At 49.8% G+C, this 27,049-nt stretch overlaps 1 protein-coding gene across 1 annotated transcript; it reads left to right on the forward strand.

Annotated features, from left to right (window-relative positions):
• Positions 1-27,049, forward strand: arhgap44a (Rho GTPase activating protein 44a). The gene is given in 23 exon segments (XM_084678566.1): positions 1-231; positions 11,614-11,653; positions 11,948-12,067; positions 12,235-12,311; positions 12,491-12,602; positions 12,810-12,886; positions 13,067-13,184; positions 13,375-13,443; positions 13,522-13,603; positions 13,719-13,846; positions 13,969-14,080; positions 14,705-14,786; positions 14,935-15,015; positions 15,746-15,859; positions 15,983-16,074; positions 16,198-16,381; positions 17,474-17,491; positions 17,603-17,788; positions 19,062-19,278; positions 19,280-19,566; positions 21,236-21,381; positions 21,488-21,883; positions 23,927-27,049. Coding segments are annotated over 23 exon segments (2,946 nt in total). The 5' UTR covers positions 1-178; the 3' UTR covers positions 24,082-27,049.

Genomic DNA, 27,049 nt, shown 5'->3' on the forward strand with positions numbered 1-27,049 from the left:
TGGTAAAACGCAGTGAACATTTATAATTTTAAACATTTAAAGGTGTTGACATTTGCGATGATAAAAGGAAAATGTGACGGTGTGGATTTTAACTTGTGCCGCTGCGTTGCACGAGCCGTTATGTCAAGAAAAAATGTGGAGTCTTTTTTGGTGTAGGTGTTAATGCAGAAAATACAAGATGAAGAAGCAATTCAATCGAATGCGACAGCTCGCTAACCAAACGGTGGGCAGGTAAGCGAAACCGGCTGTGTGTCTATTATCCTGGTGTTTTGCAAGTGAGTGTGAGAGTGTAGACAGATGGAAAGATCTTGCAAATCTGCTAAGTATCTGAAACATGACCAAGCAAATATGTTTAGAATCTAAATGATCATATGAATATAATCCCCGCATTTGCTAAGCGTTTGAAAAGGATTGATTTAAGATAATAGCCAATCCTTGTGTTTAGTTTTGCCTAACGCTTTTGGATTACCGCATAGGTAGCCTTCAAGCGCAATGCCCGGATAATCAGCCCGACAGAATACTAGCTAGAAAAATACCCTATGCACCCTAAGGTAATATCATTCAATAAGCACAGGTGAAAACGCATGTCCCAATTTAAATAGGCCATCCTGGTGATTGTTATCTTAACCTATTAGGCTACCAACCGTCCTAATAGCTTATGTGCTGATGCAGACGGATGCAGTCTGCGACGTGAGATGAAAATTGAAAAAGCGCAATGTTTTCATTACGCAGTAGGTAATTTTAGCTGTAGTAAGAAAAGAACATCATCTCGCTGGGTGCAACATAACTGATATATAGACATGGGTAAATGCAAATAATATTTCTGCATTTAGTAATTGAAATCTACCTGAATCGACTCATCCACATTGGCCAACCTACACCCTTGCAGGTCTCTAATACCTTACGCATTCCCTAGACGCCTCAGTCCTCATATCATACTGTCAATGTTCTCTGTGATCTAATTCTATTTATCTAACTAAATAACGAAAAGCCAGACGATTTTACATATTCACCCTTATTTCCTGTGTCACACGTAGTACACATGAATGTTATTAACACGAGTCTCACCTACTTATATCGCACTAATGTAGGCCTATACGACCTGCTCTCACATCTACAGCAGGAATATGTTGTTTCTGACCTTTAGCTCTGCTGGAATGTGTGTATCACTCGGCCCCCGCCCTATCTCGCCCTGGTTTTTTTCCCCACCTGACAGGGAAAGCATCTTGTCATGCAGAAGGCATCCTCCCTCAAGGCCAGAAGGTGCTCTCTGCTCCATGCTGCTCCATTCTGGGAGATTAAGACATGGTGTTGGGTCATTAGCTCCTGTGCTGTGAGCTTGCAGAAAAGGGGAGATGGACCCCCCCCCCCCAGTCAGTGTTTGCTTTCAAGCTTTGCTGCCGGTGTTTGGGCAGCATCTGGGAGGTGTCAATCAGCTGGGTGTTCTATCCGTGCTCTTTTTGTGTGTGTGTGTGTGTGCGTGAATTATTTAGCGCCTGTGTGGGCGGGAACGCGGATGTAGGTGGATGGATGAGTATAGCAGTGTGAGTGTAGGTGCCTGGGCGTGTGTGTGTCGATGGGTGCCGATTTTCTGCGTGTGTGAGTGTGTGTAGCCTGTATTGTATGATGTTCACACACTGTGCTATTCTTCAGGCCAGCAGGCAGGCAGGCAAGGAGGGAGACAGGCAGGCAGCAAACAGGTAAGGAGGTAGGCAGACATCAGGCTGGCAGGCAGGCATGAAGGGGGAGGGAGGAAGGGAAGCTTGCAGGTAAATAGATACTGGGCTGGATATCACCACCCCAAAGACCAGCAAAATATATCCTAAACAGATAGTCCCTGCTAATTAAGAATAGTTAGGGCCAGGCCAGTCATGAGCATTTCAATCTGCTTTCGAGGGACTAAAAGGAGAAATAAACCAGTGAAGCTGATTTGAAAGCAGGGACCGTACTGCTCACCATATGATCAGTGTAACTACTTGAAAACGGCACAGCGCCCCGTTCTAGAGCTGAGTCACCCTGCTTCTGTGTGTTCACCTGCAGGTCTAATCCAAACTAGTGACAGTCAGGTATGCATTTTCCATGAGTTGGTTGCTTCGTCATGAAACTCAAACCGCCAATTACACTCTTAATCTCCAATCAAAATGAGAGTCTCCCACAGTGTTTGTGTGTGTGTGTGTCTGTGTGTGTGTGTGTGTGTGTGTGTGGGACGGGGTATCTGTGTGTATTTGCACGGTATATGCAAGCTGGCGCGTGTGTATTTCTGTGTGTGCATTTTAAAGGTCACATTGTTCCCGCCTGTTTGCGGTGGTCTTCCTGTTTATTTATAGAACCTATTGGCCTCCCCATTCATGTTTTGGTGGAGGGAGGTGGTGTGGAAAGGGACTGGGTGTGGTTGTAGTGGACTGTGTCTGCTTCACCAGGAAGGGTGGCTGTGTCCCTTCAGGAGGGTACGCCTGTTTATCCACAAGAGAATAAAGACCACGTTCCAAAGATTAAGCTTTTGTGTGTGTTTATTTGTGTGTGTGTGTGTGTGTGTGTGTATGACGGATGTCCTCGTACCTTCCTGGTCATTCCTTACAGTATGTACAGTGTGCGTGTGTGTGTGTTCATTTGCCTATGCGTGTGTGTGTGTACGTGTGTGTGAGTGAATGTGACTGTGTGTGTGTGTGTTATTCACAAGGAGACTGCAGCATCAGCAGAGGAAGCCGGCCAAACGCGTGCCGTGCATGCATGTTGATTAATGAGGCGTCGTAACCAACGCATTTACACAACAAGGACGCCTGACATGTTACGACTGCGTGTCCTCGCTCTCTTTCTCTCGCTCCTCGCAAACCCAACGAGTCACCACACATTCTTCTATGCCCCAGAGAACATTGTCATGCTTTTAATGCATGCTGTACGCGTCCACAGACAACACTGGATACACTTCACACAACTGAATGTCGTAGGATGTGTATCAGCATTTCCTGTTGAGCTTCAATTCGACTGTCATATCTGGGTGACGTGACAGTATCTGTAAACTGTAAAACACACTGTATGCTTCACGTCTAAGCGGCGGTTGACGGCTCATCCTTCGCTGTTGTTTCCCATGCATGGTGTGCGGAACTAGCGTACCATCCATGCTCAAATCTTCCATTTCACAGATGATACAACTCAAGCTCTCGTGCTAATCGAAGAGAGCATTTGCCGCTAGCCAAACGAGGTGTTAGGTAGGAAGTATTTCGGTGCGTTTGATCTTTTGACCCTCTTGACGCTCGGCTGCGTTGCCCCCTGGGAATCCCAAGACCCGGATATCCGACTCGAGCTCTCTGCTGAACTCGATGTATTTTGCGGAAGGGGAATAAGATCTTGTCAGTGGCTTCATGGAGTAAATGGATGGGTCAGAGAGACCACCACTCTGTTCCACGAGGTAATTGTTATAGCCAGTGTTATCTCTTCCATGATGGCACCTCCCCTATGCAGTGATGGTCTGTAGTGTGTTAATGGCCAGGGGAGAGTGGGCCGTAGAGGAGGGGGAGGTGGGTAGAAGGGAGGGAGGGAGGGGGTAGGGCAGGTGTGCTGTGTCAGCATCTCCCCGGTTCTCTCCTTGAGACAGGCGCTGGGGAGCTGCAGGTCACATGGCCGCTGTCTGGACCAATCCGAGCTCAGCTCTGCAGTGGCTCCTTTGGAGACTGTGCAGCCATGCATATTGTGTAGGTTGAGGGGAACAAGCCCTACTGGTCGACGCTAAAGCAAACTGGGAGCGCCCAAAGGACACTGCAGCTCCACTACAGGATGGCATCGGGTTCATATTTCATAAAGAGCTATTAACGAAAAAACGAAGCAGCGCTAATCTCATTTGTTTTCACACACTTTGACAGATACACTGGATGAAAAGCCGTGGGGAAAGATGAATTGAGTTCAGCACCACTCTTCTTCACTCGTGACCCATTTCTCTGTTCCCCATCTCCAGGCCTTATCTGGGTCTAGGGCAATCTTTTAAAAGATGGCACAGCACCCACGCTCACTCAAATAAGTCAGTTCTGCACAGAGGGCTGCTTCACTGCTTGGAAATAAGATGTCCTATAAAGTATCTATTACGTTGCCATTGTGCAAAAGTAGTATACGGTATTTGTTCATGGATTGTTATCAGCTCTTGCGCGATGATTGTAAGCTGTGAATAATTGGTTTTCCTGCGTAGGGTCACCTTAGCCCCCTCTCTGTAACACACTGCACCAATCTACAACAGCCCATTTGGAAATAATAGTGGTGATTGTGTGAGAAATCAATTCCTTCCCTCCCCACCAGTCAATTCCATCGTCACTCAGCTACGATATGTAATTATGAGTGAATAGCAGCCATTTGCAGACTGGCAGAGAAGTGGTGGTCTCCCCAGCTCTCTCTCTCTTTCGCTCCACACCCCTCTCTCGCTCCGCTCTGACGCATTTTCAGGGTGGAATGTGTTACAGCTGAGTTGGCAGGCTGGCTAGCCTCTCATGACGACTCGCTGACAACAGGCAGGCTTCCACAGGGACAAACCCAACACAGGCTGGTATTACAGGGGAGGAGAAGGAGAGACAGAAGGAGATGAGGGGGTGTAGATATGGGACTTTGAGTGTGGTGTGTGTTTGTTTTTTCTGAATGTGGATCGATTGGGGGTGGTTGTGTGGGGGTTCGGGTTAATAAGGATCCTTATCATGCTTGCATCCATCCACTGGCTTTGTTTAGCTACAACAAAGAGATTTTGGATTCTTTGATTTCAATTCAGCAAAACCTGTACAGGGTTCCGCCAATGTTGCACGAAGGTAGCTTAGCCAGTGCATAGCTTTCCCTGTGTGTGCGGGTGGTTATCAGTTCCTGCCATGTTCACTGTGACAACGATGTGTTCTGGGAGAGACAGCTGCGATACTGAAGACCATGGACCTCCAGAGTTGTTGTGGTGTGCTTTCCCTCTCTCAATGTCAGCGGGCAAGGGCAGCAGTATCGAGATCTCTGGAGTACCAATCGTCCTGGATGTAGTCCTCATACTGGCTCATTGCTTTAACTCTGAAATACAACATTGTGTTGATGGAGCCAGAAGAATGTATACCTTCAAACCCCTACAGACAGACTTTTACATCGATACAAGATTTGCTTTATACAGCATCTTATATGTTTATTTTAAAAGGATGAGCCCAATGCTTTTTCTTAACAACTACATAATAAGCTAATAGTCGCCCACACAGATGTTTTCCATAGCGTTATGATGTCACACAATGTTTTGACGTTTCGTAGTTTGACAACATGAAACGACCACCGATGTTACTGAAGTGTTTCAGCCATTTCACTCCCAGTATCACAGTGCTGTGGTGCAGAAAGCCTTCCCAGAACCCCACCATGTCACTCCAGTGAAACTCGAACTAACTAGAGGCCAGCACAAGGGGGTTTGTTCGACTTTGTTCGAGACTTTGTGAATGGGGCGTTTTGACCATCAAAGGAAGTGTGATGTAATGGGAGAGTACGGCTCCCCTTCTGTGGGACTGAGTTTTGTTAACTGAAAGTCCCACAAGTCAAGTAGGACCCGCACATGTACCGTGAAGTCAGCGCCAATCGAAAGGGTGTGTTTGAGAGGAAATGACACGGTGAAAAAGCAAATGTGACGGAAAGACGGACAGGGTCCGAGTCTTGGCGCTTTTGTTTTCATTTTCCTCCTTTTTTTTAAGTGGGTCTGTCTATCGCGGCTGCCTTGGTTGGCTGTGGTGTGTCGTCGGCGTTGCTAGGGAGGTTACCCGGTCTGTTCCTCATGATCTCAGCTCGTACAGGAAGTGACCTCGGGGCCTTGCTGAGCTGCATGTCATGGATCAGGCCCCCAGTCAGTGACTGGTGCAGGCAGCCATTTCTACAACCATAAGTAGCATGGTGACAAGCATGCATGTGACTATGAATGTAAGCGTTTCGATAGACAATAGCTCAGCTCTGACTCTGTCAGGTAGACGAGCGAACTAAGTATGTGAGAGTGTTGTTTGAAACCCCTGTAGTTTTACATGTAGTCATTTAGCAGACGCTCTTATCCAGAGCGACTTACAGTAAGTACAGGGACATTCCCCCCGAGGCAAGTAGGGTGAAGTGCCTTGCCCAAGGACACAACATCATTTGGCATGGAAACAAAACAGAAGTGCAAAAGTATTCACTTCCCAAAGGACTCTTGCTTTGTTTATTTCCAATTCACCAGATAAGATAAGATTTAGATTTCACTGTAAGGGTAGGGTGCCTACCCTTCCCTAGATTCGCACTAATCTAAATTGATTCATGTCCCCTTCTTTGGTTGCCTGGTAACAGTAAAATTGTTTTGAGTATTCATATCCATCTCATTTCCATTTGAGGTTTCACCTATCAGCAACACAGTTATTGTTAAATCATAATTAATGATTGAGCAAAATGTGTGAGAAAAAAAGATCTGATGACAATTTTAAGGTGCATGTCTTCTGATAGCAGATATTGACATTTGCTCACAGATATGCAGACAGACATGATAGTGTAGTTAGTGCATTTTGTTGAGTTTATTCATAATGAATAAAGTTATTCAAACAAACTCCTGCTTGTCTTCCCCAAACCGTAAATGCTGGGTCAATTAGCTGCAGGCTCTCTCCGGATGTGTGTCTGTATGTATGTGTGTGTGTGTGTATATGTAGTGTGTGTGTATGTGTGTGTGCGCTTAACACAGTTATTCTTGCATACTTAACAGAGCTGTGACCTAGTTTACTGGACAACTACAGTGAGTGAGTTCCTCTGTTTCAGCAGCCTCTCCCAGTGCGGACCCTCCCCTCGCACTCATCATTTGGGAGAAACCATTAGGGTCTTGGATTTTCAGGGCATGAAAAAAAAAAAAAAAAAACGAACGCACAATGTGTCCTTGACGTGGTAGTCAGGGAGAGTTCGCTTGCATGAAAACCTCCGTGTGGCTGCCCGTCGGTCGTACGCCAGCACTGCAGGCCTTCTGCCCGTCCCTCCGCGGCTCCCTGCTACCGTTCTGCTCCACTACCCTCCCCCGTCAGAGCAGCTAGCGAGGCCCGGCGAGGCCCAGGTCCGCTGGGTAGGCTCGTGGGCAGCGGGGGCAGGACTGCTGGGTCCTGGCTCAGAGGGACCTCCCAACAAAGGCCTTCCTCTGAGCGGGAAGGATCTCGAGATCAGAGCGTTGGCACGGGCACTCACGACCGGGGAGGCCGTACCAGTCACATTTTGATGATCTGCACATGAATTATTCATGTTTTCAGAAGCCATGCACTGTGCAGGAGGCCCGCACACTAGGCTGGCTGTATTTGTGCAGCCCAAAATTTACATTTAGTCATTTCCTGTAAGTCGCTCTTATCCAGTGCGACTTACAGGAAGTACAGGGACATTCCCCCCGAGGCAAGTAGGGTGAAGTGCCTTGCCCAAGGACACAACGTCATTGGGCACGGCCGGGAATTGAACTGGCAACCTTCAGATTACTAGCCCAATTTCCTCACCGCTCAGCCATCTGACAAGATATCAAGGCGTGCGGGGAGTGGCGAACACCAGAACACGCACACGTGTTGGGGCGCCCATGGGAGCAATTCTTTCTCTGCTTTTTCCCGTCCTATCCTTCCCCCAAGGGCGGCCAGGAGCAGTCGTCGGCCACAACCACCGAGTCCGAGTCGAAAAACCTTCCCAGGTCGACCTCCTCTCAACGTGGTTTCCTTCAGACCGTGGACTAAAACGGTCCAAGTTCTTTATCCGTATCGGGTCGATGTCACTCACCCCGCTGAGATTCAGAGAGGGAGTTGTCGAAGCCCTGCGATTTCTGTCATGTCGTCTAAAGTCATTCACTTTGCCCCAGCGTCTCTGTTTGTATCGGACACGCTTTGAACACTGCTGAAGCTCTGCTAATTTGAAGTGTGGAATTGTCCGAGGCAAGCAGTTCAGGTGGGCAAAGTATACGTTTTGGTTTCCATGCCTGTTTTGGTGTGTGTTTGTGTGTGTGTGTGTGTGTCTGCATTGAATCATCAGAAAACCCAGGTAGAGGAATGCCTGCCTGAGAAGTGACAGATGGTTGGTGCAGTTTTCCCAAGGTCTTATGCCATCTCACTGAGCACTGCGCCCACATGACTGCAAACACTAACCCCCCTGTTTACCTTCCTCTCAGTCCTCTATCCACACACACGCCTACTGATACTGAGTCCCACTCAGAGACTACATATCCCCGACTGTGCATCCGAATCAAGCGGAGGAAGCAGTTCTATAACTTCCTGTTTTTCAGCCTTGCTATGTTATTCTTATTTCAGCGCTAGCCTTGATAGGCCCATTAAGTCAGACACTGATATCCAAAGAGGAAATTCCTCTTTGTGAAAACAAACAAGCTCAAAGAGCTGGATGTCTGACTGTCTCTGAACAGATCTGGGCTGGGCTTTGATGTTTTGGTGGGAATGACCTCATGAAAGGTGGTGGTCACTGGAAAGGCTAGCTTTTGATGTCATCCACTGGGTTAGAGTCCTCACTAGCTAATAACAGGAGCGAGACTTCCTGCTGCAGCTTTCTCCGTGAGCTGGGTCTTGTGCACTGTTAATACTAGGCCACCCTCTATCTTTCCCTCCCTCCCTCACTCTCTCCACTCCAATCCATCTTTCTCTTTCACAGACGCACGCACGCACACACGCACGCACGCACACACAGATCCTCCTTCCTGGCACCGCAGACGACATACGCAGCGGCCCTTCTGCCTCGTTGGTCCGCCTCACCAGAGGCCACGACACAGAGGCTCCTCCAGTGAGTCCATCCATCCCCCCCCCCCGCTGTTAGCATCTCCGCTGCTGCTGTCCCCATCTGTGCGGCAGAGCTGTGCCCCCCTCCTGCCGGAGTCCCTCAGCTGGCAAGGTCCCCCGTGGGGGGGGACAATCGTAGGCCAGGCTGGCCAATCGTAGGCCAGGAGGCTGGCAGACAAGCCCGCCAGCTGCTCAGCACGCCTCCAGGTGACACGCGGTGCTTGGAACGTTTGTCACACCCCGGCCTCCGCAATCCCGTTCTGCAAGGAGGGGAAGGGGGGAAGGGGGGGAGGGGAAGGGGGGGTGGGACATGCGAAGAAGACTGGAGGTTGGCTATGTTTGGAAACCTGTGGTGGTGTGGGATTATTTCCGTTCCCCGCTGTGTTTGCCATCGTATGCAATCACGCTCCCCGACAACGTACCACGACGGTTCGGCTCGCTCTCTTTCTATCTGGCTGCCTTTCACACTGTATCTTTGTCCTGCGCACTCGCTCCGTTCCTTTCCCTCCAGCGCTCCCCGAGCAGAGCACACTGAGTCGTTTTCCAACAGGCTGGTTCTGATTAGATTGATTCGAACATGGAATGACCCAGTTCCCATGGCTCTACGTTCACATCTTGGCCCTGGAACTGGAGTTATTAATCACTGCCATTATTAAAGCCATTTCTTCCGCTTCTAACGTATGCAATATTAGAACATGCATGAAGAAAGTCAGGGGGGGGATTAATCAGTTATCTGCTCATATTTTCCAGTACCTATATGCAATGTATCTTTTTCTAACAATGCATGGGACAGAATATATGATCATATTAAAGACATAGTTCTGTGTCCACTCACTCTTAAGTGAGTGGTGGATTTTAGGCTCCTGAAAAGAATCTAACAAGGGGATAGGAACAATTGCTTGATGTTTTCCATGTATTTTGGGCTTCTGGTCAAATAATAGGACAAAAACAGTTGGCTGCGTAGGCCCATTCTCGTGTTCAGCACAGAGATAAAGTCTCATTTTGTTCTTAAATCAATGACACATAATGGCTATTATGCTGATTTGGCTGCTGATGGCCTGGGTCTGGTTGGGGCACAATACCTGGAAGTAGCTGTGCAGACAGGGAGGGGAAGTGAGGAGAGAGGCTGGCTGGTGGAGGGTGCCGAAGGGGGGCGGAGGGGTGGTGGTGAGGGAGGGGGGTGGGGGTGGGGGGCGCTGGGGGAGGAGTCTACGAGTCTACTTGTTAGGTTTATTGACTCATAGCAAGTCACAACTTCTGCCCTGAAAGTAATGACTGAAATACATGGCTCACGTTAACTGTTCATGGTTGGTTACTATGTACGTTTTAAGAGTCGAACATGCAATGTGCAGTCGGCGTGGCCGCCCATTCACATCAAATGCAAATGTCGAGGCTGCCATTCCAGCTACAGCGTTACTATCGGGCTCAGCTGAAATTCCTTGTTTTACACGCCATGGTTCCATTATGGCACCCAGTGGTGTGCTCTGTTACATCATAACAGTCCATTCGCTAGTCCAACTGATTCATTTCATCGGGGCCTTGATGGGCGACTGCTCATGCTTACGTAAACCCAACGCCATTGGCTCACCCCTGGCCGGGCTCCAGCGCTCCGGCCGGGGGGGAGCAGAGCCCCAGCGTGAGAGCCCCTCAGAGACGTCTCGAGACCCTGTTCAGCACTGGCCACACTCGTCCTCCCGTGTGTTGGTCTACGTGAGCTCGTGGCACATTCCAGTGTCCCCCCTCGCTAAGAATCCGCTCTCGACAGCATGCTGATTGCCGCACTTATTATTTTATTTATCGACTTGAAACATGAGGCAGTCATGGCCTCGGGGCTTTTAGGGAAATGTGCCGACACACTGTCACACACACACACACACACACAGAAACGCTGCCCACTCGTGTCATCTGAGGTCATGATATGATCATTTTCGCCGTTGGAGCCTGCTCAAGGTGTGGTCGGTCTCTGTTTCACGCAAATGAAAGCCAGATTACCTAGCAGCCAGTGGTGGTTACGTGACGCTGGCCTGTCATCCACCTAGTTACTCATTATTGCAACCTGTTCTGACTCCACGACAGTCTCTAAGTACCTTTTCAGTTTGAGGGTACAGATTCGCAAACCTCTCAGTCTGAATGGGAGAGGTCTTCCATGCATCTGGATGAGAGGGTTCAGACGGTGAGTGTTTGGCAAAGGCTGTTTGTAGCTGCGGATATGCTGTTATGAAACCCCGACAGCCCACCTCACCAATGAGACACAGTTCCAGTAATGCATATATGTCAGCCTGAGCTCATTGCAAACCGTGCAAATCATGTTATTGAACCCACAGACCGCCTGTGCATTCCCTGTCTGGCCTATGGGACCGGCGCTATCCTCTACGGTATATTGGCTTCACAGGATTTGATCTGGAGGACGGCCCAGTGAGGCTGAGAGCAGTTCTAGATATCGTCATGGCCCCCCTTAGAAATGATGAAGTCATTCAGCATCAGCAGGAGTGAGAGGATGTAGCAGAGGCCAAGGGCTTCAGAGGGCGCGCTTGTTGTGAAATGTTGTCAGGGAGGTCCAGAGGGGTCAGTGAGGGCGGGGGGGGTTGCATGGATTTTGGGGACTAGGGAGTCACTCTTTTGGCGTTGTGAGGCGTTGTGTTTATCTAAAAAGGTGCCGAAGGAAGATATTTGTGTTGGATTTGTGCCAGTTGAAAGTGCAAATGACTTGGCTCGACTCCAACTCGAATTAAAGATACTCATAAGATACTGTCACTGCGTGTCGCACTCGTTTGCTGATTCCTTTGCGGGTTTTGTTCATTGTTCTCTTCTTCAGTCATTTGAACCCTGTTCGACCACTCCATCCTGACCTCATACACTCTTTTTATCCTTCCAGGGCAGAGAAAACAGAGGTCCTAAGCGACGATCTTTTGCAGGTAAGTTAAGAGTACAAAAGTGTTTGTTGCCATGCTTAACTGTCACAGCTCGTACGTATGTCAGATGTTCCGTTCTCCGTCACATGGGTGCCTGTGAAATTGTCCTTTTTAGAGCGCACGCGGATTGAGAGGTGTTCGTGATATGACATTAGAGGTGTGAATACTGTAGCTGTGCTTAGGTGCGATAACTAGGAGAGAGTGTGTGTGGGCCAACATTTGTGGCGGCAATTTTTCTTTTTTTTATTCCCGGTGGACCTTTTTTCATGATTCCGGTGTGTTTGTTCCCCGAAATAGGTGGAGAAACGTCTGGACCTAGTCAAACAGGTGACCCACAGCACCCACAAGAAGCTCACCGCCTGCCTGCAGGGTCAACAGGGAGCAGATGTGGAGAAGAGATCCGTCAAGTCTCCGTCGGTAGGGGCCTCTCCAACAGCCGTCCCATTCGGCAGCACTGCAGCAATGTGCCCCCTTCTCTACTGTTGTCACGCGTTCAGATGCTGCAAGCTGGTATTATGGAACGGTTTCATAACGTAACGGGACGGATGTGATTGGATTTCGCTAAATGCTCTGTTTTCTCGTAGAAGAAGCTACCACTTACCATCCTAGCACAATGTATGGTGGAAGGAGCCTCTGCGTTAGGGGACGACTCCCTGCTTGGGTGAGTCCTTTTTATAGAATTGCACCACACACACAAGCCTTTTTTCCTTTTTATCCGTTTCATTGGTTGAAAGTTTGTCTTTTTTTTCGCTCGCTGACCTCGTCCTTTGTTCGGAAGCGTTCTCATTGGTTGTCCCCGGGCCCCAGCTGACGTTGTGATTGGCTGTGTCCCCATCCCAGGAAGATGCTGACGTTGTGCGGGGAGACGGAGGAGAAGCTGGCCCAGGAGCTGATCCAGTTTGAGTTCCAGATCGAGAGAGATGTTGTGGAGCCTCTCTATGTGCTGGCTGAGGTGAACACACAGACGCTCACCACCGATGTTAAACACATTAACTGTCAATGCCACACGGACAAACAAATCAATTAAATCAAAAAAAAAATTAAATGTATAAATGTATTTGCATAAATCAAATCTCTCTCTCATGAACTTGTGGTCAAATGATTGGTATACAGTCAATATTTCAGTCTTACATTCATCTCCTGTTATGGTTATTCCAAGGTGGACATCCCTAATATCCAGAAACAGAGAAAGCATCTAGCTAAGCTAGTCTTAGACATGGACTCCGCCAGGACAAGGTGAGTAATGTGGGCGGTGTGCGGCCCTTTCTCCTGTCCTCAGATCAGGAAGGGCTGGATAGGTTAAATCATGGGTTGGCAGAGTTTCTACAATGTTCTTACCACCCACCCTGGCCTCCCAGATCTGTGGCCGTTAAGCCTCACAAACTCTGCCGCCTCTCTGTCGTGACTACGCCATAGATTCCACCAGTCCTCCAAGTCCTCCAGTAACCCTAGCAACCTGCAACCGGGCGGGGCCAAGGTCGACGCGCTCCGTGAAGAAATGGAGGAGGCGGCCAATCGGATGGAGATCTGCAGGGTGAGTCATAGATCCAGTGCGCAGAGTCCACTCTGACGGTTTCTAAGCACCAGGAAGGAACAGACATAAAGCAAACAGGATTTAATTGAATAATGGTTTCACAGCCGTATCGAGGACATTTCTGGGTGATGAGATAACGAGATAAGATTTCTGAGGTCTTGTTTTTGCTTTGACGTTCGTTCCCCCCTAGGATCAGCTGTCAGCAGACATGTACAATTTTGTGGCCAAAGAAATAGACTATGCAAACTACTTTCAGACGGTAAGTATGCGTCACAAATCGGACACCCCGATTGTATCAGCAGTCACATAGAACTGACCGGGCTTTGTCCCTCCACAGCTGATAGAGATACAGGCAGAGTACCACAGGAAGTCTCTAGAGATCCTTCAGAGTGTCCTCCCCCAGATCAAGGCCCACCAGGGTGAGTCACGTTGATGCGTGCGCCGTGTGCGCGTGTAGGTGTATACGTGCGTGTGAATGTGCACGTGTTTGTTGTGTGTGTGTTGTGTGACTCAAACTGCTGTGCGCTGCTACAGAGGCGTGGGTGGAGAAGCCGTCCTATGGCAAAGCTCTGGAGGAGCACCTGAACCTCAGTGGAAGAGAGATCGCCTTCCCCATAGAGGCCTGCGTCACCATGCTGCTGGAGTGCGGCATGCAGGAAGAGGTCAGTCTCTCGCTCCGCCCGCGCGTCGACTGTCGCCGCGGGCCGAGCACCAGCCGGCTCTGCCCGGTCGAAGCCCAGGTGACGTCACATCCTCTCCCCTCCCTGTTTTGTGGTGCGCGCAGGGACTGTTCAGGGTGGCTCCGTCGGCGTCCAAGCTGAAGAAGCTGAAGGCCTCGCTCGACTGCGGCGTCATGGACGTGCAGGAGTACTCGGCCGACCCCCACGCCATCGCAGGTGAACCCCGCCCACGCGCCTCTCCCCGTGCCTGTTTCCGTGGCGACGACCCACAAGACTCTTGTTTTCCCTGTGTAGCCCTGCTCCGCCATAGAAACAACTCGAAAATAGAAAACAGTTTTGTTTTGTCAACATAATCAAGCCGATTCTTCCTGTTCTGGCAGGTTCCTTTTCCCACGTTGCCATTCTGTGATATCTTTACCACATGAGCTAGTACAGACCAGCTCAGCATGGTTGCGACTGGCATGCCATTTGTCAAGTGACCTAGTAGAGTTTTGCCCTACATATTTTTTTCCTGAAGGCTCTCTCATAACGTTGCTGCCCACCATCAGTCTTGAGTAACCACAGGCTGAGAGAATGTTTAGTATTCCTCATCAGAGGAAGGTTTTCATCCGTGTTCTGGATAGAGAAAACCACACCTCCCTTTAGGCCTAAATGACATACTCGCTCTGTCTCTCTCTCTGTCTCTCTCTCTCTCACTCTCTCTCTCTCACACACTTTCTCTCTCCCTCCCCTCTCTCTCTGTCTCTCTCTACTCTCTCTCCCTCCACCCTATCTTGTTTCTCCAACTTCTCTCTCTCTCTCTATCGCTCTCTTCATCCCTCTCTCTCCCTCCTTCCATAGGGGCTCTGAAGTCATACCTCCGGGAGCTCCCAGAGCCTCTGATGGCCAGTGAACTTTACGAGGAGTGGATCCAGGCCTCGAAGTGAGTGGTCATTCCCTAAATAACCACAACCTCTTACCATAGACATGCTTTGTCAAGGAGTTGGATGAAACGTGACAAAGGGCTCCGCGAATAGTCTGTCAGTGTTACAATTGCGGACCCCGATAGAACCTGACTCTGTCCCTTCCAGTGTTCAGGATATGGACAAGAGATTACAAGCGTTGCTGGGAGCCTGTGAGAAACTACCAACCGACAATTTAAACAACTTCAGGTTCGTCACACCGGCCTCGTCGAGGACAGGTCACATTCACGTCGTACGCTTCCAGTTGTCGTGGGTGAGGCATTCAAAACCTCGGTGACAATGCAGCTGCTCCTTTATGGACTTCACATTGAGAGGCATGGTACTCGACATTGTCCAAGAGACTCATTCTCAGATTGGACTTGTTGTAGATGCTATTCATCACTGGGATAAAGACCGGTGTGTTTTTGGCGGTACCATCTTAGAACCCTCAAAGCACACGACAGTGCACACACCTAAAATATCTGCTAATATCTTTGTCTGAGGACAGAACACAAAGACAGTTGAGACACATCTCTGTGTATTTTACCCTGTCCTGCCCTAAATAATTAAACTGTATGTCACATGCTGTTCTCAACGTCAAATAGAGAGCTTTAAACACCACTCTCATTCGAAAAGTACACCCACTTCTGCGCACCATACACACACAGTCTTGTAGGTCCACTTGAAGATGTTTACATGTGACTAAAACGCTCTCTGGTGTGGGTGGTGTGTTGGTTGTGCATGTTTTTAATGTGTGTGCCTTGAACTTCCTATCTGGGTTAGAGCGCCTTTGGCAACTCTCACTGAAATATTGATACCCAACAGAGACCTGCAGGGGTAGGGCTTGTGTGGCTTTTCCGTACGGCTGAAGAATGGATTCTGAGTCAGTGCAAGGCTGTTCTGTGTGTCGTTTGACGTTTGTCTTCCATTTTCGAATCAGATATTTGATCAAGTTCCTATCGAAGCTAACCGATTACCAGGATTCGAACAAGATGACTCCTGGTAACATTGCTATCGTTCTGGGGCCCAACCTGCTGTGGACTCACTCTGAGGCGTATGTACCATCGCGTCTTAGCATCGAGCATGTTTCCCACCATTGAAATGAGCTGCTGCGTGGGACTTCTGTGGTTAGCGCTAGGATGTTAGCCTCTGACTAGCGACCGTTGACTCTCCCCAGGAACATGACCGAGATGATGACCACCGTGTCCCTTCAGATTGTGGGTATCATTGAGCCCATTATCCAGCATGCTGACTGGTTCTTCCCTGGAGGTGAGCAAACACACACACACAAACACGTATAAACACACACACACACACACAGAAAAACACAATGCGCTGTCGTGATGGCAGAGGAAAGTGTCGATGGAATGTGTGTTTGTCTTCCTCCCACAGAGATTGAGTTTAACCTGACGGGCAGCTACGGCAGCCCCATCCACACCAACCACAACTCCAACTACAGCTCCATGCCCTCGCCCGACATGGACCAATCGGAGCGCAAGCAGCAGCACGACCAGAGCCGACGCCCACTCAGCGTCGCCACTGACAACATGATGCTGGAGTTTTACAAGAAGGACGGGTAGGCAGCTAAGCGCAGGCTAGCGCCCTGTTTCCCTCCAGGGCGCTCTCTGCTACCCTCTCTCCGTTCCTCTGCTTTACACCTACTCGCTCGCCCGCTGGTTTGAAAATGTAACCATAAACCTCGAGGAACACGGCAAAAGACACAACAGCGTGATGTTTGGGCATGCCCACGTTAATGGTGTAACTTGGGAGTCACAACAGTGGAGAGTTCAAAAGTAGATATTGCTCCTCTCAATCACTCTCCCGTCCACTTCCCCCCGCCGTGATTGGTTACTCCGGGGAGGCAGCTATCCTCGGAATGCCAACGCTGCTCATTTGAATAGACGGGCATGGTCTCTATGGTAACAGGGCTGTGATGGAGCGGTGTTGGTTGCTTGTCGTGATCAGGAGATATTCCTCCCACAGACCCTTGTGAGAAAACACCCACGTTCGCACTCTTTCTCACACACACACATACACACACACACACACACACACACACATAGATGCGCACACACACATGCACTCAGCTCATTTGGCTCAGCTCAGCCTGGCTGTCTCATCTTCCCTCAGTCGCCTGGACGAAAATCGTGATCTGAAAAGGAGGCACGCAGAAGGGGCTGCAGAGCTTCTAACCCGCCCCTTGTTCTCACCTCATGCAACAGCTCTCTCTGTGAAAGACCGATGCGGTAGATGGTAGTTATCCATTTGGACTAATGAGCACTTGTGTAATCGTGGCCTGTGAGAGACAGCCCATTGTTCTCAAGGGGAAAGTTATGGCTATTGCCTGTGCGTGTGTGTGCGTGTGCGCGCGTGTGTGTATGTGTATATGTGCACCCCAAGCTGACGTAATGAGAACAAACAAGCCCACTAATTGCCCCTCCTTAGGAGAGTGCAGGCTGCTCATTTGTCCTGGCGGATCCTCACCTCTGCAACACCCCCTCCTCCCCTCCCTGTCACTATGGATCTCATGCCTGCATCACACACACAAACACACGCACAAGCAGGTAGCCCTCGGTGGGCCCTCAAGCCTGGGATTGTTAAATGTGGCCGCAGCGATGTGTGGTCAGCTTCTCTCACTCCGTCCTGTCTCTCTGCCTCCTCCATGCAGCATTAGGAAGATCCAGAGGTATTGTATGGCCGTCTGTTCCTCCCTCCAGATCCCTCTCTCCTTTTCTTTTGTCAACTCTCTCACGTGAACTCACGTCTGAGTTACCTGGGTGTGTGTGTGTATCCCCAGTATGGGCGTGCGAGTGATGGACACCAACTGGGTGTCCCGTAAGGGCTCGGCCACGCTGGTGCGGAAGACGTCGTCGACCCCTCCAGGCCTGCAGGGCCCGGGCTCGGCTGACAACCTCATCCCTGAGCAGCCGGGAGAGCTGGTCACCTCGCCCTCCCCCACCCCTCCGCCCGGGGACAGGGCTGGGTGAGTCACCGCCAGAGGGAGACCCGACCCCCCCCCCCTCCCCCGTCCTCCTTATCGCTTCCCCCATCCCCGTCATCGTCATCATCATCCTCATCGACGGCGAGTGACTTTGACCCTGGCTTCGGGGTCGGTTGATGCCGTCTCACTTTTCACCTTTTTTTTCTTCTTCTTCCACCGCGTGCTTTGGTTTGTTGCACTCTCTCTCCCTCTCTTTCCTCCCCTGACATTTCTCTCTCTGACATGGTCCTCCCGTTGTCACTTTTCACTTTGGCCCCCTCACCCCAGCCTCGTTTCTATTGTTTGGTGGATGTCACTCGAAGGTCATTTCTAAAGGGGGAGTTTTCAACCGCTTTCGTTTTGAGAGGGGGACTGTATATGTTTTATTAGTCAACAATGGAATTTTGGAATCTCTGGGAGCTTTTTGTTTTGGGCACTTAGCTTCATACCAATTCCCTTTGAGCATGTTGACATCCAATGTTGCATATTATAAGAAATATCCCATGACTGTGCTGTGGCTTTTCTGCTTTGGCTGTACGGCCTTTCTCTTTCTGTTGACACCAACCCACTTTTTGACCATTTTAAGTATTGATAGTTCAATCAAGATTGACACGCAAAAATAATCACCTCATCGCGGCTCCGCCTGTGTTGCAAAAACTGTTTGAGCGAACGCTTCTCACTTGACTGGCTTCTTCTCCTGTTCTGTGGCTCTTTCAGCCAATGAAAGGGTTTTGTATCTGTTTCACACTGGCCTGGGCTGACAGGGGCAACTGTAACCAAACCAAACTCTGTATGTACGTAGCAGTATCCTACATAGTAAAGGGGTTAAGGGAGGTTTCTGCTTAGTCATGTTGTTCAGCTCCGGTCCTGCTATAGGCTGGGCTGATGGACGGCTCATGACAGCTCCATGCAGTGTGCAGACACAAGCTGAACACAGAGGGAGTGAACGTTAGTGTATGTTGTCTTGTTCCTTTGGGAATCTGGATGGTTTTCCTTTGTTCCGCTATTTTTTGTGCTTGGTTTTTTTTTCCCCCTCACAAAGCTGATTGTGTGCTAAGCTTGGTAGCCACTACCCGCCCTTTCCGCAAAAAAAAAAAAAAAAAAATTGCTTCTCTTTTATTTCTTAATTTTTTTGCTCGGGATAGGCAAACTAACAATCTCACACCACAGTAATCCTAAAACGTTTGCCCACTATCGCACCAATCCGTCTCCCTGTTCAATGACCAACTAGAGCTATTTCTTTTTTTTGTGCTGTTTATTCTTTTAATATCTACAGCTCAGACGACGTCTCGCCCAATCGGCCGGACTCCTCTCATGTCTACCCTCCCCCGGGGGAGGACCGGCCGCCCCCTCCTTACCCAACCTCCTCGTGCCACCCCGCTCCTCACCACTTCTACCCCAAACCCCCGCCCTGCGCTCGTCCCGTGGCCCCGGGTCCCGAGTCCCAGCCCCCCGGCTCCCCCCCTCCCCCCCTGCGCTGGTCCGGCTTCACCCCCCCCCCTCCCGCCTCCCTCCTCCTCCTCCTCCTCCTCCTCCTCCTCGCTCGACATCAACTCGAACCCCAAGCCCAGCTGCCTGCACTTCCCCAAGCACGGTCCGCCGGGCGACGTGTCGCATGGCCCCCCGCCCGACCCCACCGCCTCTCCCCTCTACATCAAAACCCCCCTGGTGCTGACGCGCCACGACCTGTCCCTTGGCAACCCCCCTAGCCTCCCCTCGTCCGCGCCCCCGCCGTGGGCTGCCTGTCCCTGTGCCCGAGAGAGAGGACCCAGACTGACTAGGTAACTACCACACACCACCGTGAGGGCCGTGAGGGCCGGAGGCACCGAGGCAGCCGCCTGGGCACAGAGACCGGGTCGGGCCCCTTTGCTCCCCTTTAGCTGCACTGGCTCCTGTTTTCTTTTGGCTGTCCTTTCAAGTCCGACGTCTCAGATTCTGTAACATTCGCGTTGCCGGGGGGAGACCTCTCATGGGGGTTGCCTAGCAACTGAGGATGTTACTGGCTTTCAGAGTGCAGAGCCTGGTGTAGAGTAGACTAAAAACATATGATGAGCGCCCCATATGGTGGTTGACGGGCATCATTAATTTGTTTTTTTGTTTGTTTGGGGGGGTAGGATAGGTGGTATTGATCTTAGTGGACACAAGTCTTCAACTCAGAACTTAAGAGGATGGATATGAAATGCGTAGAGTAGGAAACATTTGTTGGTGAAGCCCTGGGCATGGATTCTAAATCCGTGCCCTCCTTCAGCTGTGTACGGAAGCGCTCCTCCTACAGCTCAGCGTGTGAGTCATCCTTACACCGTGTACTGTGTGGCCAAACGTGCACACAAACACCTACACACATTCAGACGTGGCTCTCGTTTCTAGCCACTTCTCAGCGACCGCCGGACTGCCCGCCAGACTGCGCCTGTGGAGTTGTTGTCCAGTGTGTGGATCGTGAGTCTTCAGTGGCAGGGGTAAATGACAGGACAGGACAGCATGAGCCATGAGACCAATTGTGTGTCAGTGTCTCAGAACCAGCCTGCCTGATGACACCCTTCCCCCATCTCCCTCCATGGTCCCTCATCAAGACCCCCTTGTCCCCTGGAGCTTCCAGCTCTGGGCTTCCAGCTCTGGGCTTGTAGCTCTGGGCTTGTAGCTCTGGGCTTCAAGCTCTGGGCTTCCAGCTCTGGGCTTGTAGCTCTGGGCTTCCAGCTCTGGGCTTCCAGCTCTGGGCTTCCAGCTCTGGGCTTCCAGCTCTGGGCTTCCAGCTCTGGACTTCCAGCTCTGGGCTTGTAGCTCTGGGCTTGTAGCTCTGGGCTTCAAGCTCTGGGCTTCAAGCTCTGGGCTTCCAGCTCTGGGCTTGTAGCTCTGGGCTTCCAGCTCTGGGCTTCCAGCTCTGGGCTTCCAGCTCTGGGCTTCCAGCTCTGGACTTCAAGCTCTGGGCTTCTAGCTCTGGGCTTCTAGCTCTGGGCTTCCAGCTCTGGGCTTCTAGCTCTGGGCTTCTAGCTCTGGGCTTCTAGCTCTGGTCACCCAAAGCCTTGAGGAGGAGCAGTGTAGGTAGATTGGAGGTTGCAGCCAGGAGCACTACTGCAGCTGGACACACCACGGAGAGGGAGAGGCAGCTAGCGATCAGACTTTGAGAGTATGCAGAGTATGCAGAGTATTTGAGTATGCAGTAGGTCCACTGTGGCCACGGAGTGCAAAGTGTTTTGTTTTGAAAGTTACCACTGCTGATTAGGATGATGACGAGGAGGATGACAATGATATTCAGTGAGGAAGATGATGGTGATGGTGGCTGGTGATAATAGTGATGATGATGATGATGATGATGATGATGATGATGATGATGATGATGATGATGATGATGATGATGATGATTGTGATGCCGATAGCGGCCCTCAAAACGTTTTTCTATTTCAGTGCATGGCAGACCCAGCGCGAGCAGTAACACGTGTTCTTCTCTTTCAGTACACTGAAAAGTAAAGAGCTCTCGCCTGTGATTGGTCACAAGGCTGTGCAGGTGGCGGGCCCAACGGTGCCCCCTGCGGGTGGGCAGCAAAGCTGCAGCCAGTCGCCCCACTCCACAGAGCACAGCCCGCACACGCTGCGCCAAGGTCAGTAAAAAGGTGGCCTCGTGTTCAGTACTTCCAATGACCAGAAATGAGCCATGTGAGTCTGACGTGTGCATGAGAGTGGTGCTTCTGTGTCGTCTACCTACAGGCTCAAAGAAGCTGGCTCCTGTCCCGCCCAAGGTTCCCTACGGCCAGTCGTGTGGGATGTCAGACCAGTCCACAGGTCAGCCGTCGCCGGTCAGCCTGTCCCCTACTCCTCCCAGCACCCCCTCCCCGTACGGACTGGCCTGCCCCCCGGGGCAAGCGCTGGCGTCCTCCCCCGGGCAGACCCCCCTCTGCGGGGCCCCCCACTCCCTGTCCTCCCCGCCCCCTCTGACCGGGACGCTCACCAAGTCGCGGCCCGCCCCCAAGCCCAGGCAGAGGCCCAGCCTGCCCCCTCCTCAGCCGCCCGGCGCCCCCCCAGGCCTCTCTGGGCCCCCGGGCCCCCAGCCCCTGGAGCAGGGCCTCCTGGACGGACTGTCCCCCGGGGAGAGCATGTCCACAGGTAAACACCAGCCCGCGGCGACACCCCCCCCACAGGTGGCCCTGCCGAGGCCCTCTCTCAGACTGGCTGTGGCCCTGTCCAACGGGGACGCAGGACGAGTGTAGCACGACCCCCCCCACGACACGCCTCTCTTTCCAATGTTCCTGTAGACGATGTCGAGCGCGGTTCGCCGAGGCGCCGGCAGTCCGCTCTGTGAGAATGTCTCTCCGACGAATCGGTCGCCCCTTTGTAGGGGCTCCAAACGCCTGAGGACGAAGCGTAGAAGCGAAAGCTCCACACGTGTTCGTCGCTCGTGTTATGTGACGATGTTTTTCTGGGTAATGTCAGGAAACATCAGAGAAGCATAGCGTGTCCCGCTTGTATGACAGTGCCCCCATTTAGATGTCATCACGTGCTCTCTGTTTATCTGTGTTATTCAGTCTCTCATTGTGGCCCGAGGTAGGTCAGACGCACACGCGCTCCGGGACCCTCCTGTGTTTCTCAGGGGGGGGTGCAGAAAAAGGTTCAGGTTAAGCCAGACATACCGTACCCTAACCCCTGTCTGTGATGTGATAATATGAGGTGTGCTCTGTCAATGCCAGTCCTTCTGTCACTCTTGTTGTATTTATGACTCTCTTGTTCCCCCTGCTGCTATTGTGCACCTCGCAGCTGTGTGAGGCCAGGCATTCAGTGTGGGCTAAGTGTGAGGGGGACTTTTAGGGTAAGCGAGACCGCCAGTGCAACGCTTCATCTCACCCGCCTGGCTCCGGTGCCGTGGCTGCCTCTGGGGTCTCCTGCAGCCCGCTTCAAACATGTGTACTTCTAGCCCTCTCTCTCTCTTTATCTCTCTCTCTCTTTCCCTCATGCTCTCTCTGTCTTCCTCTTTCGCTCTCTTATTATCTCTCTCAATGTGTCTCTCTCTCACTCTTACTATCTGTCTTGGTCTACTCTTTCTTTCTCTCTTTCTCTGTATCTCTTCTTTTTTTCGATCTCCCTCTCTTTCCCTCTCTCTCTCTCTCTCTCTCTCTCTCTCTCTCTCTCTCTCTCTCTCTCTCTCTCTCTCTCTCTCTCTCTCTCACCCCTCTCAATCCCTCTCTCTCTGTCTTCCTTTTGCTACTCCACGACTTCAGTTGACCGTAGTCTCTGCATGGTATCACTGTACATCAGCGTGCATGGCTTAAGGACTTCCCAGAGCACCACCACACTGAGCTCACATTGCAGACGCCGTCGCTTTCAAAAGGTGCTCCTCCATCGTTAACCCCCCCCCCCCACCTCACCCCGGTCCTGGCCCAATGCCAACAAACATCCACTCATTCCCCCCCCTGTTCTACCAGAGTGAGGGGGGGGGGGGGGTGGCACAGGTAACCTCGCCCCCTTTCAGGCCCATCGCTCTGCCGCCCCTGACAACACTGCGCCGCTCCATCTCATTCTGACACAGGGGTAGTCATCATTCTCCACTTCTTTGTGCTGTCCGGGTGCCGCCATTTGTCACGCGGACTCAATGACAGAACAAGTATGTCCCCTACCCATGAGCTAGATCCACACTGTGCAGTGTCAACCTCACCTCGGTGTCCCGGTGCCATTTGTCACAGAGTTCCACGCACATCTTGTTGCCTCTGTGGTAAATAGTCTGGTCATTGTCGTAAACGTGTACTGTGTCATTGTGTGTGCAGTCAAGTCAAGTACCGTCGTTGAACTCAACCGAACAAAAGGAAGTAGCAGTTCGTTGTTTCAGGCACTTCTCCAGAACTGTGACACACTTGAAGCCGTCTCGTGGTCCTCTGACTGAGATGTATTCTTAGTGACAACATATGACAACATCCCTGTGTAGAATGTGTCAGGGATAACCGCGCTTAATCTGCTGCTTCCCTCAAACAGCAACATAACATCTGCCTGGCACCTTGGGTTCAAACTCAAACAACTGACTTTGATCTCTGCTCTCTTTCTTTCACATCACATCCATGTTCCTAAACACCCAATCTTCCTTCCCATGTTCATGATCACCACCACCGCCATTTCAATCACCCCCCCCCCCCCCACCTCTACCTCCATGCTTACCATTAGATATCTTCAATTATGAAATCCCCTCCTTCAATGTCAATCTGGACAGCCTCATCGATGAGTTCAGCGGGGCCCCCTGCAGGAGGTCCCTGGCAGTGGCAGACACTCCAGAGGGGGAAACTGGGCCAGAGGAGGATGGCCAGAGCACCACCCTATGACCTATGACCCTCTGCCCCCCCAGCTCACCTGGCTGCCATCCCTAGCAGCTGCCCATACTGTCACCCAGCAGCTCCCCTGGGAACCACAGGCCCATGTCCCCAGGACGTGGGGACGCCTCATCAATGCCCACCTGAAAGCAGGACTCCACCCTCCCTCACATCTGCTAAGGCTGCAAGGAAAACACATTCTTCAAAATAGCTAATAGTACGTCAATGTGACTTCAGTGCGAGCGCACCAAAATGCCATAGAGGAGGAACAGTTGCCTTTGGAGGGAAGACTGGACATATAGAGGAATATTATGCCAAGTTAAGTATTTGCTTTTGCTTTGTTATCTATTATGTTCTTTGGATTCTGCATATGTTTCGGTGTCATTGGTTTCCTTCTTTTTGTTCTTGTTTTATGCCTTATTAGGGAATGCAATCAAAGGACAATACACAGAAGGTTCTCACACTATACGGCTGACCTAGAAGGGAAATACATACAGCCCGACTGTCTTCTGGCTTAGAGAGAGTGGTCCATTTTTACAGGGTATCCTAGTCTTCGGCACACTGTGGAACTTGGGTCAGATGGGGGCATGCTTAATGATGTGTATAAGCCCTAGTCATTGCACTGAAACCTCCCACAATCCACCCAGCTCTTCTGATTGGCTTCTCTCAAACATTCAGAGCTCACAGATGTCAGGTTACAAACAGTAAGCAAAAGGTTCCTACCATTTGGCTCGTTATAGCTTGTCACTTTGTTGTTTATTTGAACAGGGTTAAAAGGTCACGCACATATTTTTCACCAGCACAGTATGAGAATGTCTTTCGAATAGGATGTAATACGTTCGTCCATTCATTCATACTGTATTGCAGCTATCTCTTTAGACAAAGATGCACAGCAAATTAGGTCTTTAAGACTGGCCAATGATTTAGCAATCTGATAAGAAATCCCTGAATTCAAGGTTCAGTGTGCATCTTAATAGAGGAGATTGTGAGTAACATCTATGGTCCTGCCAGATAGACTATTCTTTGAGAAATGTTTGAATCTTTCCACCAGGTTCCACACTGACCATACTGCCTGCAGGTTCATAAGATTCTCTCTCCTGACCTCTGACCTTGTTCAAGTGCTTCATTCTCAGAAACCTCGGACTGGCTAGTGTAAATACAAAGATTGTACATATATTTATGTATATAAATCTGCGAAGGAACGCAAATGTAAAGGCAAATCTTATCGATACATAATATTAATATTTGTGCTTATATTTATCATGTGTAGAAAATTAAATGATAAAAGATGTGATGTTATTTTTGTCCCTGCACACAATTGTCAGTCTCACACTCAAGTTTCACTGCTATAACGGACATTAAATATGCTGCAGCAATATGAAGGAAGAAAGATAATTGTACTTAAATAAAGTTTTTGTAGTTACGTTTGATGAGTTTTGAATTTAAGTCTTTAAGAGTTACTGACAAGAAACTTTATTGACACAAACAGTAATGGTTGTGCTCAGAAAACCAAATGTTTGAAATGAAATTCCTCTGGGAGTTTTAAACAAACTGCATGTCCCTCTAGAGAGATCTTTAGAGATTGAGCCAAGCTTCAACAGCTGGTATAGTTGATAAAGACTGTCTATTTTCTTCATTCTGCTGCAGAGAACAGATGCCGCTATGAAATTTTTCTAAATGCACCCAAACTGTCAAAGGACTTTATCAAACAAATCAAAGTGCAATTAAGCTGTTTACTTTTTATCCTAAGTTCCAAATTCTAGTTAAACCTTTCTTACCCCTCCACACAGAAAGAGCCATCATTTCTATTCCATAGCAATCACAAGGTTTCTCTTGTTTCTTTGTGTTTATTTCAGGGACATTTCTAGAACAACCACTCTCCAAATAGTATATAGTATGCCTCAGTGTGTTAATGAAGATTTTGGTGATTGATTTGATGTTGATAACTGTAGTGATTATATGGAGACAATTGCAAGTGCCCTCAAAATGTTTGTTGATGTTTTTTAAGCTACTAGCAAATATTGTGTGTATTAGAGGATTTTATTTTCTGTGCTTGATTCACACCTTTGTTTCGAAGGAAGCAGGGGTGTCCCGGTGTGTTGATTGAATGTGACTCGCCCAAATATCAAACAAGGTAAACCGTATAGGAACCGTTGAGAACGCATGATGTTGGTCATCCCAATATGGGAGTCAGCTCCCCCTACTGGCAATATGAATGAGTGCTCGTATAACTTATGGACATGGACAGGGGTTTCTAAGCAAGTGTTGATATCGAGGAGTGCAAATGCATTTGTGAATCGTAACTTTATTCACTTTCACCCATAAGCATGCATTCATCAGCTGTTCAACATTTTTACTACAAGCTGCTGAGATAAACATGAAAGTGAATCTCTTTTTTCCATAAGAATATGACGACATTCATTTCATTCGGAGGAAGTTTGGAACATGTTCACATGCACATTACGATGAAGGATTCTTAGGAGACACATTCATTTTCAGCCATACAGACCCGAATCATATACAACCCCAGTTCTCAAAAATACCCATACCATTTTGAAAACAGAAACTTAAATATGTCAACTACAATTCCACACGCCCTACCAACAAGGCTGTGTAGATCTAAAACAAGGCTCAATTTGTTTACATTTTGTTTGGGTGGGTTTGGAAATGTGACAATGTCATGCATGCACTTAGATAGACTTTTGATAATCCATGATTCGTGTTGATCACCGTCTTATTAGGGATAGTCATGAGCAACTCAAGGGAAACCTAATGCAATGTGTTATACAGTACGGTATGTAAAAACAATGGACGCTGATGTGACTTTGGTCCTAAAGAGGGTGCTACTTCTCTTCTGCTTTCAGTGTACTGTACACCTGCCGCTTGGCAAGCCCACCACTCCCACCCCCTCCTCCTCTGCTTAGCATATCAAGTGGAACACAGTGTGTACTGTGAAGCCTACCGCAATCCTTATCAGAAT

This window comes from Hypomesus nipponensis, chromosome 17, assembly GCF_054491055.1.
Source record: "Hypomesus nipponensis isolate SF chromosome 17, ASM5449105v1, whole genome shotgun sequence".
NCBI classification, from domain to species: Eukaryota; Metazoa; Chordata; class Actinopteri; order Osmeriformes; family Osmeridae; genus Hypomesus; species Hypomesus nipponensis.